Consider the following 14,093-nt stretch of genomic DNA (forward strand, 5'->3'; position numbering starts at 1 on the left):
GTAGAAAATGGAGCTCGTACAGGTAGTTGTATAGTTAGTTTTGGCTTGAATTTCTGTAATTTCTCGCTTCATTTGACGACTTCATCAGATTTTTCATATGAGTATGTTGAGGGAGGGTCGGGGGGGGGGGAAAGCCTTGTTCCATGCTTGGAAATACTTTTGTTGGCGTTGAAGGAGGTAAAGTGATAGTCTGTCATTATCTCCATTTTAAATATCACATGGAGGAAATTCCCACCTCTCATGTCAGACTCTCCCCTCAACTCTTGGCACATCAGAGCAACATGATCTCATAGCCTTCGTGATACCATACCGCGATACCGTACTCACTGGCCCGTGTGGCTCAGTTGGTAGAGCATGGCGTTTGCAACGCCAGGGTTGTGGGTTCGATTCCCACGGGGGACCAGTACGGGGAGAAAAAAAAATGTATGAAATGTATGCATTCATTACTGTAAGTCGCTCTGGATAAGAGTGTCTGCTAAATGACTAAAATGTAAATGATACCGTACTATGATACCATACCGTGATACCAAACCATGATACTTAACCAACATGGTGACAGTGTTCCCTGTTGTCTGTTTACCTTACCTGTACAATACACTCCAGGATTTACATCCTGTGTCAATGTGTCATGTTCTGTGCTAAGGACAAAATCTCCTCTCACGTCTTTACACGGTCTCCGTAGCTTCATCTCGCGCCTTAACACGGTCTCCGTAGCTTCCTCTCTCGCCTTGACACGGTCTCCGTAGCTTCCTCTCTCGCCTTGACACGGTCTCCGTAGCTTCCTCTCTCGCCTTGACACGGTCTCCGTAGCTTCATCTCTCGCCTTGACACGGTCTCCGTAGCTTCCTCTCTCGCCTTGACACGGTCTCCGTAGCTTCATCTCTCGCCTTGACACGGTCTCCGTAGCTTCATCTCTCGCCTTGACACGGTCTCCGTAGCTTCATCTCTCGCCTTGACACGGTCTCCGTAGCTTCCAGTGAGAAATCGACAAGATAGTCGGTCCAGTCCTATAGATATTATCAGGTTATGATCTGTGGAGGTAAAACGCATTCAGGCAAGCAGAAAAGGATAGACCAGAAGTCTTCTATAATGTATGACTTATTGTGACGCGAGACTTGGAACACTGTACTAGCACCCTTAACACTGGTCTATGGGGCCGCTTGAGGTGTACCACCATGAAAGGGGAGGGTGAGTGAGGCTGGGGTGTACTAGCAGGGAAGAGTGAGGCTGAGTCCTAAGGAGGTGAGTGAGGCTGAGACCTAAGGAGGTGAGTGAGGCTGAGACCTAAGGAGGTGAGTGAGGCTGAGACCTAAGGAGGTGAGTGAGGCTGAGTCTTAAGGAGGTGAGTGAGGCTGAGTCTTAAGGAGGTGAGTGAGGCTGAGTCCTAAGGAGGTGAGTGAGGCTGAGACCTAAGGAGGTGAGTGAGGCTGAGGACTGCGGGGCGGGGGGTTGGCTAATGACAGAAAAAAAATATAGATAGATAGATAGAAAATGCTATTGTGCTGAAGCACATGAGTATACAGTACTTTCCAGGGTTGGGTGTTCCATGCAAGGGGCAGACAGACGGATGCCAGGGTTGGGTGTGCCACTCTGGGGAAGACAGAGGACCCGGGGCGTGGGTGTGGTCTGTTTTACCAGATGGATAGCCACCTGAGCCAGGGTTGGGTGTGTTGAGTGTTTTTGGCAATACACACGGAAATAGTCTACCTGGGCATGATGCAAGGCACACCTTTCCTCATGGTGAGACAGACACACAGAGTGCAAGTCCAGGATAGTGTGCTGTCACAATGGTTCCATCCTAATCCACCGCAGCTGGTGCTCACCCCTTATTTGTTGGAAGCCCCAGCATAAATTCCACTTGTTTTTATCCCTTCATGATGTTTTGATGAATGTTTCCTCCTGGCATGCCATTTCTCAGCTGCCCTTACCTTACCTCAAAGGCCCCTTACCTTCCCTCAAAGGAAAACGGGTTTTAAATCTGTCATGGTAACCGGTGTAAATCCACACTACTGCATACCGTATTTACTTAACATTGTTTCCATGGCATCTGTCTGGGCAGGGGAGTAAGAGACATCGGGCTACTCTCTTCAGGACCCCACTCTCCAGTGGCTAGGATTAGCTATTGATGCTCTTACCAACGCGAAGCAGGGAAGGAACTGTCCTTACTAGGGGGAGAGTATACATCCCCCCCAAAGAGGGGAGACGATGGCTCAGGTGATTGTCTGCACAGGCAAGCACTCCTCCCCAGCTATAGGGTAGTCCTGTTTCCCCTCCTCCCCAGCTATAGGATAGTCCTGTTTCCCCTCCTCCCCAGCTATAGGATAGTCCTGTTTCCACTCCTCCCCAGCTATAGGATAGTCCTGTTTCCACTCCTCCCCAGCTATAGGATAGTCCTGTTTCCACTCCTCCCCAGCTATAGGATAGTCCTGTTTCCACTCCTCCCCAGCTATAGGATAGTCCTGTTTCCCCTCCTCCCCAGCTATAGGATAGTCCTGTTTCCACTCCTCCCCAGCTATAGGATAGTCCTGTTTCCACTCCTCCCCAGCTATAGGATAGTCCTGTTTCCACTCCTCCCCAGCTATAGGATAGTCCTGTTTCCACTCCTCCCCAGCTATAGGATAGTCCTGTTTCCACTCCTCCCCAGCTATAGGATAGTCCTGTTTCCCCTCCTCCCCAGCTATAGGATAGTCCTGTTTCCCCTCCTCCCCAGCTATAGGATAGTCCTGTTTCCAGTCCTCCCCAAAGAGGGGAGACGATGGCTCAGGTGATTGTCTGCACAGGTAAGCACTCCTCCCCAGCTATAGGGTAGTCCTGTTTCCCCTCCTCCCCAGCTATAGGATAGTCCTGTTTCCCCTCCTCCCCAGCTATAGAATAGTCCTGTTTCCCCTCCTCCCCAGCTATAGAATAGTCCTGTTTCCCCTCCTCCCCAGCTATAGAATAGTCCTGTTTCCCCTCCTCCCCAGCTATAGAATAGTCCTGTTTCCCCTCCTCCCCAGCTATAGAATAGTCCTGTTTCCACTCCTCCCCAGCTATAGAATAGTCCTGTTTCCACTCCTCCCCAGCTATAGGATAGTCCTGTTTCCACTCCTCCCCAGCTATAGGATAGTCCTGTTTCCCCTCCTCCCCAGCTATAGGATAGTCCTGTTTCCACTCCTCCCCAAAGAGGGGAGACGATGGCTCAGGTGATTGTCTGCACAGGCAAGCACTCCTCCCCAGCTATAGGGTAGTCCTGTTTCCCCTCCTCCCCAGCTATAGGATAGTCCTGTTTCCCCTCCTCCCCAGCTATAGAATAGTCCTGTTTCCCCTCCTCCCCAGCTATAGAATAGTCCTGTTTCCCCTCCTCCCCAGCTATAGAATAGTCCTGTTTCCACTCCTCCCCAGCTATAGGATAGTCCTGTTTCCCCTCCTCCCCAGCTATAGGATAGTCCTGTTTCCCCTCCTCCCCAGCTATAGGATAGTCCTGTTTCCAGTTTCCACTCTGCCCCAGACAAAGAGCAGAAACTATTGCAAAATATAACCAATTGCATAAAAAGCTGGGGGCCATTCTAGTTCTGTTCTGCTGTCCGGTATTGAGGAAATGGAATGCCACTCCAAAGGCATCCCTCCACTCTGTGGTGTTGAGCTCTGAGGAAGCATGGGGTCACCCCTCCACTCTGTGGTGTTGAGCTCTGAGGAAGCATGGGGTCACCACTCTGTGGTGTTGAGCTCTGAGGAAGCATGGGGTCACCCCTCTGTGATGTTGAGCTCTGAAGAAGCATGGGGTCACCCCTCCACTCTGTGGTGTTGAGCTCTGAGGAAGCATGGGTTCACCCCTCCACTCTGTGGTGTTGAGCTCTGAGGAAGCATGGGGTTCACCCCTCCACTCTGTGGTGTTGAGCTCTGAGGAAGCATGGGTTCACCCCTCCACTCTGTGGTGTTGAGCTCTGAGGAAGCATGGGGGTCACCCCTCCACTCTGTGGTGTTGAGCTCTGAGGAAGCATGGGGTTCACCCCTCCACTCTGTGGTGTTGAGCTCTGAGGAAGCATGGGGTTCACCCCTCCACTCTGTGGTGTTGAGCTCTGAGGAAGCATGGGGGTCACCCCTCCACTCTGTGGTGTTGAGCTCTGAGGAAGCATGGGGTTCACCCCTCCACTCTGTGGTGTTGAGCTCTGAGGAAGCATGGGGTTCACCCCTCCACTCTGTGGTGTTGAGCTCTGAGGAAGCATGGGGGTCACCCCTCCACTCTGTGGTGTTGAGCTCTGAGGAAGCATGGGGGTCACCCCTCCACTCTGGTGTTGAGCTCTGAGGAAGCATGGGGGTCACCCCTCCACTCTGTGGTGTTGAGCTCTGAGGAAGCATGGGGTCACCCCTCCACTCTGTGGTGTTGAGCTCTGAGGAAGCATGGGGTCGCATCTTGGCGCTCACCGGACTTTAGCTTTCCCGACGTGTCTGAACCACTCGGGGTGGAATACAGGACTCAATGGGAACCCAACACTCTGAAAATTAGCACTCGTCAATTTGATTACAGTACTTGGACCTTTTTTTACAGGGTTTTAAGATGAGAAAATACTATATATTTTGTATGTACATTTCAAATACTTACACACACACACACACAATGAAATGAGTGTGCTGATTTTGAGTTGTACATAACATCTAATGACTTCCAATAACTGATTGGCTGTTTTGATTCAGCTCTACACCTACATTCCACAAACTCTGGTTTGAGTTTAAAGCCAAACAATATTGACTCCCAATTAGGTCAGATGGTGATGTGCTTGACTGCATAGACGTGCAAAACAAAGGTGGCTGCAGGTACCAGGTGTGGCCTCGGCCTGCATATTGTAGGGAAACTGTGTGAGGCTGCAGATGGCAGACTAATGTCATAATGATAACTCTGAGAAGGCAGTTAATGAGGGGAGCCAGGGTGAATCCCTCAGACAGTGAGCACACACAAGTCCTCCAACTCCAAATCACTCTCGTTTTCATGTCTGTCTGTCCCAGCCATAAGTGGTTTAGATTTCTCACTGACGGACAGAAATGTCAAGACAGTCCACAGTCTTGTGGTTTCTGGTCCTGTGTTATTGCCTGTCTGCGCTGTTGAAACCATCGTTCACTTGGTGTCTGTGTGTCAGTAATATGTTGTATTGAAATGTTTCAACTCTATTTGTTACCGATGACCGATTTTTTTTTTTATTATTTATTTTATTTTTTACCTGAAATGTGTCGTTGGTTGCTGAAGAAGTGTCAATGCATCAGATTTGTTAGTCCTCTGCAGGGGAAATCGACCACTCATGTTGTCGATTTACAATAAACTGAGTACAACAAAATTATGCTTGCTGACTGGCTGAAAGAGGAAATTAATGAACTATAAGCTGATTCTAGCATGTCCCTCTTCTTCCAGATGATCAGCTTGTAGGAATAAATTAACAATAAGCTGATTACACCTTGTCCCTCTTCTCTCAGCTGATCAGCCGGAAGGACAAGACCACGTTTGAGAAGCTGGACTTCTTGACATCCAAAGAGGACAACTACACGCGCATGAGGGAGTACATCCGTTCTCTCAAGATAACGCCATGCATCCCCTACCTGGGTAAGTCCCTAACCCTAAACCCTACCTGGGTCAGTCCCTAACCCTAAACCCTACCTGGGTAAGTCTCTCTCATGATTTGTATCAGTCATTTGTTTTGCGAACTCTGCTTACGCGCATGCAGTACAGGAAAAACTCCAAAAATCAGTCTCTTGAGGTACGCAATTGAAAAATGATTGGTTAACTATACCCTCCAAAATAAAACATTTCTACAACACAAGTGGTGTCCTGATGTAGTTTAAGCATTGTTGTGGAAAGAAGTGTGATTTTAGAATGAAAACGAGTTGTTTTTGACAAAATTATGGTGAATAAATATATTTAGATTCTGGTTGATGTTTTTCCATTTACCTGCAACAGTGGCTGGTGGACCAAAAAGTTAGTTTTAGGCCCTGTTCATAAACCATGTCGGGGGCATTTGTTTACACTTTGCTCAGTCTTATTACCTCATGAGATAGATTGCTAGCTAACAACCTAGCTACTTTACCAGTGTATCCAAACATCTGGGGGCACAGAGAGAAGGGAAAGGGGATTGCTTCTTCAGGAGATCAATGATCATAGAGATGAATGAATGACTGATCTCTTGCATGTCATCACTCACAAACTTTACGCTTTTAAAGGGACAGTGTACAATTTTTTAATCTTGTGCTTCTCAATAGGTAGTGTTTTTTTTTTTTTTTTTTATATCAACATAATAGCTTTTTATAATAAACAAATGTCTTTACAGGGTTAAATATTACTTTTTTCAAAAGTAGCTAGAGTTCATATAGTCTCTCAATCATAAATAAAAAAAATGTTATCTCTTCTGGTGCTCCTGAATTTTGTTGTGCTCTTAACTTTTCAGAGTTTCGAACACCAGTGCTATGAAAAAAATGTTAATTTAGAGCCCTGTTCATCTATCTATTTTCCAAACTGAGGTGGTAAAACCACGTTTGGAGAAGCTACTTTTAATCAATCTGTTTGTTGTTAAATCATCACTACCACCATTATCATCAATAAATGTGCAGATGTTTCCCCATTCACTGAGGAATAAAACCCATTCAGCTGAGTTGGTTTAGTTTTATGACAGTGGCCAACCCTCCCTTTACGACGAGTAATACATAGCAATCCACTTGGTTCAGTCTGTGATTTGAGGAAAATAGCATAGCCTCTCTAGTAATTTAATAGGATCTCAATGTCATAAACCCTCAAAGTTCCAGAATGCGGTGAAAATGGCAGGGAGAAATCTAAACCAGTCTAATTGGGATGAATGGCAATAGAGGTGTAATCCCGATTTTCTAATATGCAGGAACATAAAAGACGTGTGATATGTCAAATTGTGTAATAGAATTATTGTCTACCTAAAATTGTCATATATATATATATATATATATATATATATATATATATATATATATATTTATAAATACATTTGATACCGGTTTTATACCAATTTTCTGTATGAATAATAACCTCTAAAATATATGTAAACAAACCACAAATGTCTACGTTTTTTAGTTTTCTTGGAAAGCTGTGAGTGCTATTATATGATACAATATCAGTACTTGCAACTTGTCTAAGTCGTATCATCGACTGATTCGCGCCAGTTTATGGCTGTGAATTGACGGCATTTTTTAAATAGAATATTGGCATTGAATTAGATAAATGTATGGAATCATTCCTCTAAAACGGTCTGGCTAGCTAGCAGACATGCAGTGCAGAATTTCTTCAAAATTCATTATTTTACACTGTCTTAAAACAGCACAGGCAAACCGACATGGCTGACCGACTTGGCTGACCGACATGGCTGACCGACTTGGCTGACCGACTTGGCTGACCGACATGGCTGACCGACATGGCTGACCTTTATCTCATGTCCATTCTACTCTTCTGATTTCTAATTCTATGGAAAAGAGGGTCGTAGTTCCAAATGAAAACACAGTTCCAAATTTCACTGTCACTCGTATGACTTCATGAAATAGGCAGAATAACTAGCTAGCAAAATTATTACAAACATTGTGGCAATGTGTAGCTTAACTGTTGTCGCTAGCTAGCTTACTGACATAGTTAGCGAGCTAGTTAGCTAGTTCATCCTAGACTGACATCAAAAGCTTGCTTAGCCTGTTTAAATTACCCTGAAGTTGTAGACATACTTCCCCACAATTAAGAGAAACTGTCTTATCAGAAATCAGTCCGTAGATCAGCATGTTTATCCGCGATCCATATCGTTGAGTCAGCTGAGCACAGTCAGCAGCTGACTCGGTAGGCTACTGTAATGACTCGACGCAGAAGAACAGCTGCTAAATAAAAACTCATAATGTAAGCATTATCACTGCTAGCTACAGTAGCTAGCTAGCTTTTGTTGGAGCATTCAGCATTGTTTGTGTTGTGTGTGTGTGTGTGTGTGTGTGTGCAGCGCTAAGTAGGGAGCTGGTTGGTTAGCAGCATCCTTTCAGTGACTGGCTCGGCTAACGTTAGTGTTAATGTTGGACAAATTTATGCTAGCTGTCGTGCTATAGTCGAACTTCAAAAATACTGCTCATTTGACGCACAATAATCCTTAGCTAGATTTAAAATAGGGCGACTAAGACTGGCTCACCCTAAACATCTACATGGACATTTATTGATTTAGCTTAGATCAATTCAGACAGTTTTGAGGCAGCAATGGGGTTTTGCAGATGTCAATTAAGTAATATGTTTTTCAAATGTTAGACCTTGTATCAGAACTTCTTTTGAGCTATCCCATTTAACCTTTGAGACAGATCAGTGCAGACGGCTTCTACGCGCTATCCGACGTCAGAGAATGTCAACAACCACCAGCACTTCAAAATATCGATTTAAAATATCAACATGAATCGGTATCCCAGAGCAGATAAAGGTAATCATGGAAACTGTGGCTAGTTTGACAGGGATCACCATTCCCACCCCTACAGACATCACTACTATTGTGCACCTATTGAGACATCTGTGCTGAGATTTCCACAGCAGGATTCTGGACTTTTGTACAGCGGTCCTCTTTAAAGGATCCTTCCCAGGACAGTTTGCTCTCGGTTCAAAATGTAAAGCACAGGGTTACAGGAACAGTACTTAAATGCAGATATTGTATTAAAACACAGGTATCCAGTGGGATAATAGTGTACTATAATACTGAACTACTCTAGATATCGGCTTGGCTCTATACTCTATACCCCTCGTATTCAAATCTGGAATGTTGAAGTCAGATCCACTGTTTTTTTATATTAGGGGGACTGGTTTACACAGGTGGGTGCAATTAATGAACAGGTAGATCTGAAAACCAGCAGGCTCTGGACCTCGCTCTAGACTACATACAACTCAAATTCAAAGCTAATGACACAAGGTATTTTTTTCTATCCATATAATATGAAGATGAACTAGTACCTAGTTTCATTTGGCGGGTCAAATGAAGAGGGGTAGTTGCATGGTTTGGCAGTAGCCCTCCTCTGGCCCAGTTTCCTATTCTCACTAGGGTTGCAAAATTCCTGGAACTTTCAATAAATTCCCTTCTTTTCTAGAAATCCTGGTTGGAGGATTCCAGATTCTCTCCTGATTCTGGAAACATCCAACCCAGGATTTCGGGAAAACCAGGGAATTTATTGAAAGTTCTCCCTGAATTTTGCAACCCTAATTATCACAGAGTTCTTGCCAACTCAGACTGGCATTTTAATGACTGAGGCATGAAAACAACGTCAGGCCCATCTCACACAAACCTCTAGGGGACTTTTATTAATCTGCTCAGCTCATAGGGACTGGGTCGCTCCAAACCTCCCTGCTGGTCTTTTGTTGCGCTGGAAGTGTTGGCGGCGTTAGAGGTGGGGCTCGGTGCCTGGGCAGGTCAAGGGGCGGATCCCCTCTTTGTGGAACTGACAGCCTCACACGGTGGAGCTTGATAACGGCTGCCCATGCCCTGTCCCCCCTCATCACTCCACACTCTCTCTGTGGACTCACCTCCCTCCACCTCCTTTCCTCATTCCTTCCCTTAAGAGCAGTGAGGTCTCAGTTTTCCTGGTTTGTGCCATGGTCATGTCAGCAAAGCAAAAGGAGGCATGTTTCCTTCGGCTAGCGTGAGCTAATTACAATGGAAACCAAATGTGTTCCACATGACGTCATTTAAAAGTCACAAAAAATGTGCGACGCCCCCCCCCAATCCCTTTTCCTGTTTTATGTTTTGCTCAAACCTACTGGGGGATGTGCCTCTGCTTTTAAGTTGAAACTACTACACCAAACCAAACCTAGGTAAAAAAAAAGTCTTCAGACATCTTCCAGAAGCAGGTTGCCTTCGCAACCCTGCCCACCTTGGTGTGCAAAATACAGGGTTCACTAAGCAGTGGTGTAAAGTACTTAAGTAAAAATACTTTAGTTCTTCAGTAGTATTTTGGGGTATCTGTACTTTACTATTTATATTTTTGACTACTTAGAACTTGTTAGATTTTGAATGCTTAGCAGGACAGGAAAATGGTCCAATTCATGCACTTATCAAGAGAACACCCCTAGTCATCCCTACTGCCTCTGATCTGGCTGACTCACTAAACACACATGCTTCGTTTGTAAATTATGTCTGAGTGTTGGAGTGTGCCCCTGGCTATCCATAAATAAAAAAACAAAAAAATGGTGCCGTCTGGTTTGCTTAATATAGGGAATTTTTAATTATTTATACTTTTACTTCTATTATATTTTAGCAATGACATTTACCTTTTAATACTTAAGTATATTTAAAACCAAATACTTTTAGACTTTTACTCAAGTAGTATTTCACTGCGTGTCTTTCACTTTAACTTCAGGAATTTTCTGTTAAGGTATCTTTACTTTGACTCAAGTATGACAATTGTGTACTTTTTCCACCACTGTTACTGAGTATCAGCTGTGGGACAGTCATTTTGTTCCTAATTCTCTGGCCAGTTGCATTAGCCCTCTTTCAGTCCAGGGAAAGAGGACTTGTCTCTGCCGTGCCAGTTATGGCATCTGTTTATGCATTATTGTGTCATTTTTCAGTGTGCCCACTCAATGACCCTAGAATGAGGAACAATACAGCTGTTGTTCCCATCACACTACCTCAAGTTATGTCGGACAATATTAGCCAATATCATCTCTTGTTTAGTGTAAACAGACTCAAAGCCGACACTCTTCAAACAGCCCTGGGAGAGCAGAGCTTCTGAAGTGAAATGGTAAGGCCCGGGGTATATTGTGTTATCCAGTGAGTGAATGGAAGAGAGGCGTCGTCGTCTAACTTTCACTGTCTCCATTAGTTCAAAGACAGAATGGGCCACTATGTACTGGGTTTGATCACACGTCAGACTGCTAAGCGATATACACTACATGACCAAAAGTATGTGGACTCCTGCTCGTCGAACATCTCATTCCAAAATCATGGGCATTAATATGGAGTTTGTCCCTCCCTTTGCTGCTAGAACAGCCTCCACTCTTCTGGGAAGGCTTTCCACTAGATGTTGGAACATTGCTGCGGGGACTTGTTTCCATTCAGCCACAAGAGCATTAGTGAGGTCAGGCACTGATGTTGGGCGATTAGGCTTGGCTCGCAGTCGGCGTTCCAATTCATCCCAAAGGTGTTCGATGGGGTCGAGGTCAGGGCCCTGTGCAGGCCAGTCAAGTTCTTCCACACCAATCTCAACAAATAATTTCTGTGTGGACCTGGTCATGCTGAAATGGGGAAGTGCCTTCCCCAAACCGTTGCCACAAAGTTGGAAGCACAGAATTGTCTAGAATGTCATTGTATGCTGTAGCGTTAAGATTCACCTTCACTGGAACTAAGGGGCCTGAACCATGAAAAACAACCCCAGACCATTTATTCCTCCTCCACCAAACTTTACAGTTGGCACTATGTATTGGGGCAGGTAGTGTTCTCCTGGCATCCGCCAAACCCAGCTCCGTACTGCCAGATGTTGAAGTGGGATTCATCACTCCAGAGAACGCGTTTCCACTGCTCCAGAGTCCAATGGCAGCAAGCTTTACGCCACTCCAGCCGACTCATGGCATTGCGCAAGTTGACCTTAGGCTTATGTGCGGCTGCTCAGCCATGGAAACCCATTCCCAGTTGTTGTGCAGAGTCAGTTTGGAACGCGGTAGTGAGTGTTGCAACCGAGGACAGATGATTTTTACGAGCTTCGTGCTTCAGTACCCAGCAGGTCCCGTTTTGTGAGCTTGTGTGGCCTACCACTTCGCGGCTGAGCCATTGTTGCTCCTAGACGTTTCCACTTCATAATAACTGTTGACCGGGGACAGCTCTAGCAGGGCAGAAATGTAATAAACTGACTTGTTGGAAAGGTGCCATCCTATGCCACGATGAAGGTTACTGAGCTCTTCAGTAAGGCTATTCTACTGCCAATGTTTGTCTATGGAGATTACATGGCTGTGTGCTCGATTGTATACACCTGTCAGTGGCTGAAATAGCCAAATCCACAAATTTTGAAGGGGCTGTCCACATACTCTTGTATTATATAGGGTACATTTCCCAAAGCTGATCTGTTCTCCCCGTTCAGCGATTTTGTGTTGGTGTGCCAGGTCCTCCCCTTTTTTAAATTTTTTAAATGAGTTTAAGGCGTTTATGATACCAGAGCAGACTCATCGGAAACCGTCATAACAGCCTAGACGGGGGATAACAATAGAGCTTTGACTGGAGCAGTTTGAGTGACGGCGAGGTTAAACCCGGGTTGCCTATTTTAAATTGTTGACTGTTTTGGCTCATTTTTGGCACCGTGGCTCTGTTGGCCCCTCTGAGTAGTTAAGAACTCCATAGAAAGTGGCAGAATGGAGACCACCATCACTAAGCCTCTCTCTCACACACACACACATACAGTATGCGTACACACACACACACACACACAGTATGCATACACACACATTTTTTGGACGGCTCCCGAGTGGCGCTGCGGTCTAAGGCACTGCATCTCAGTGCTAGAGGCGTCACTACAGACCCTGGTTCAAGTCCAGGCTGTATCACAACTGGCCGTGATTGGGAGTCCCATTGGCTCAGCGTCATCCGGGTTTGGCCGGTGTATGCCGTCATTGTAAATAAGAATTTGTTCTTAACTGACTTGCCTGGTTAAATATATATATTTTTTCAATAAATAAATAAATACCAGAGGCTGATGAATTTTGTTGTTTAATGGAATGATGGAATGCTTGTATCCTCAGCCTGTTTGTCTGTGTTCATTCTTCATGTTCTCACATTTAATTGCTTTGACAAAACCTCTATCTGACCCAGTTTCTATCTGGGTGCTGTATCATTTAATTTACCTCCACAGCTGTACAAAAGAAAACACCAAAGTGACTGGACATAGTTTATTATACACTGGGTGGTTAGAGCCCTGAATGCTCTAGTTGATTATACACTGGGTGGTCCGAGCATTGAATGCTCTAATTGATTATACACTGGGTGGTTCGAGCCCTGAATGCTCTAAATGATTATACACTGGGTGGTTAGAGCCCTGAATGCTCTAATTGATTATACACTGGGTGGTTAGAGCCCTGAATGCTCTAATTGATTATACACTGGGTGGTTAGAGCCCTGAATGCTCTAATTGATTATACACTGGGTGGTCCGAGCACTGAATGCTCTAATTGATTATACATTGGGTGGTTAGAGCCCTGAATGCTCTAGTTGATTATACACTGGGTGGTTCGAGCCCTGAATGCTCTAGTTGATTATACACTGGGTGGTTCGAGCCCTGAATGCTCTAGTTGATTATACACTGGGTGGTTCGAGCACTGAATGCTCTAGTTGATTATACACTGGGTGGTGTCGAGCACTGAATGCTCTAGTTGATTATACACTGGGTGGTTCGAGCCCTGAATGCTCTAGTTGATTATACACTGGGTGGTCCGAGCATTGAATGCTCTAATTGATTATACACTGGGTGGGTCGAGCCCTGAATGCTCTAAATGATTATACACTGGGTGGTTAGAGCCCTGAATGCTCTAATTGATTATACACTGGGTGGTTAGAGCCCTGAATGCTCTAATTGATTATACACTGGGTGGTTAGAGCCCTGAATGCTCTAATTGATTATACACTGGGTGGTCCGAGCACTGAATGCTCTAATTGATTATACATTGGGTGGTTAGAGCCCTGAATGCTCTAGTTGATTATACACTGGGTGGTTCGAGCCCTGAATGCTCTAGTTGATTATACACTGGGTGGTTCGAGCCCTGAATGCTCTAGTTGATTATACACTGGGTGGTTCGAGCCCTGAATGCTCTAGTTGATTATACACTGGGTGGTGTCGAGCACTGAATGCTCTAGTTGATTATACACTGGGTGGTTCGAGCCCTGAATGCTCTAGTTGATTATACACTGGGTGGTGTCGAGCACTGAATGCTCTAGTTGATTATACACTGGGTGGTGTCGAGCACTGAATGCTCTAGTTGATTATACACTGGGTGGTTAGAGCACTGAATGCTCTAGTTGATTATACACTGGGTGGTTAGAGCACTGAATGCTCTAGTTGACACACAGCAGATTGATACCTTACAAAAATAACCTTAATGAGGATAATTTGTATACAGAGAGGAC

At 45.1% G+C, this 14,093-nt stretch overlaps 1 protein-coding gene across 4 annotated transcripts in view; it reads left to right on the plus strand.

The window, feature by feature from the left end:
• Positions 1–14,093, plus strand: part of LOC115160139 (ras-specific guanine nucleotide-releasing factor RalGPS1) — a 254,873-nt gene that overhangs the window by 102,684 nt on the left and 138,096 nt on the right. For all 4 annotated transcript variants that reach the window (XR_003869012.1, XR_003869013.1, XM_029710493.1 and 1 more), the window contains exon 8: positions 5,446–5,572. Coding sequence is in view for 2 of the 4 variants with exons in the window: in XM_029710493.1 (XP_029566353.1) it covers positions 5,446–5,572 (127 nt within the window). In the remaining 2 variants the exon portion in view is untranslated. The remainder of the gene's footprint in view (positions 1–5,445; positions 5,573–14,093) is intronic.

The sequence above is a fragment of the Salmo trutta genome, chromosome 23 (genome assembly GCF_901001165.1).
Source record: "Salmo trutta chromosome 23, fSalTru1.1, whole genome shotgun sequence".
NCBI lineage: Eukaryota > Metazoa > Chordata > Actinopteri > Salmoniformes > Salmonidae > Salmo > Salmo trutta.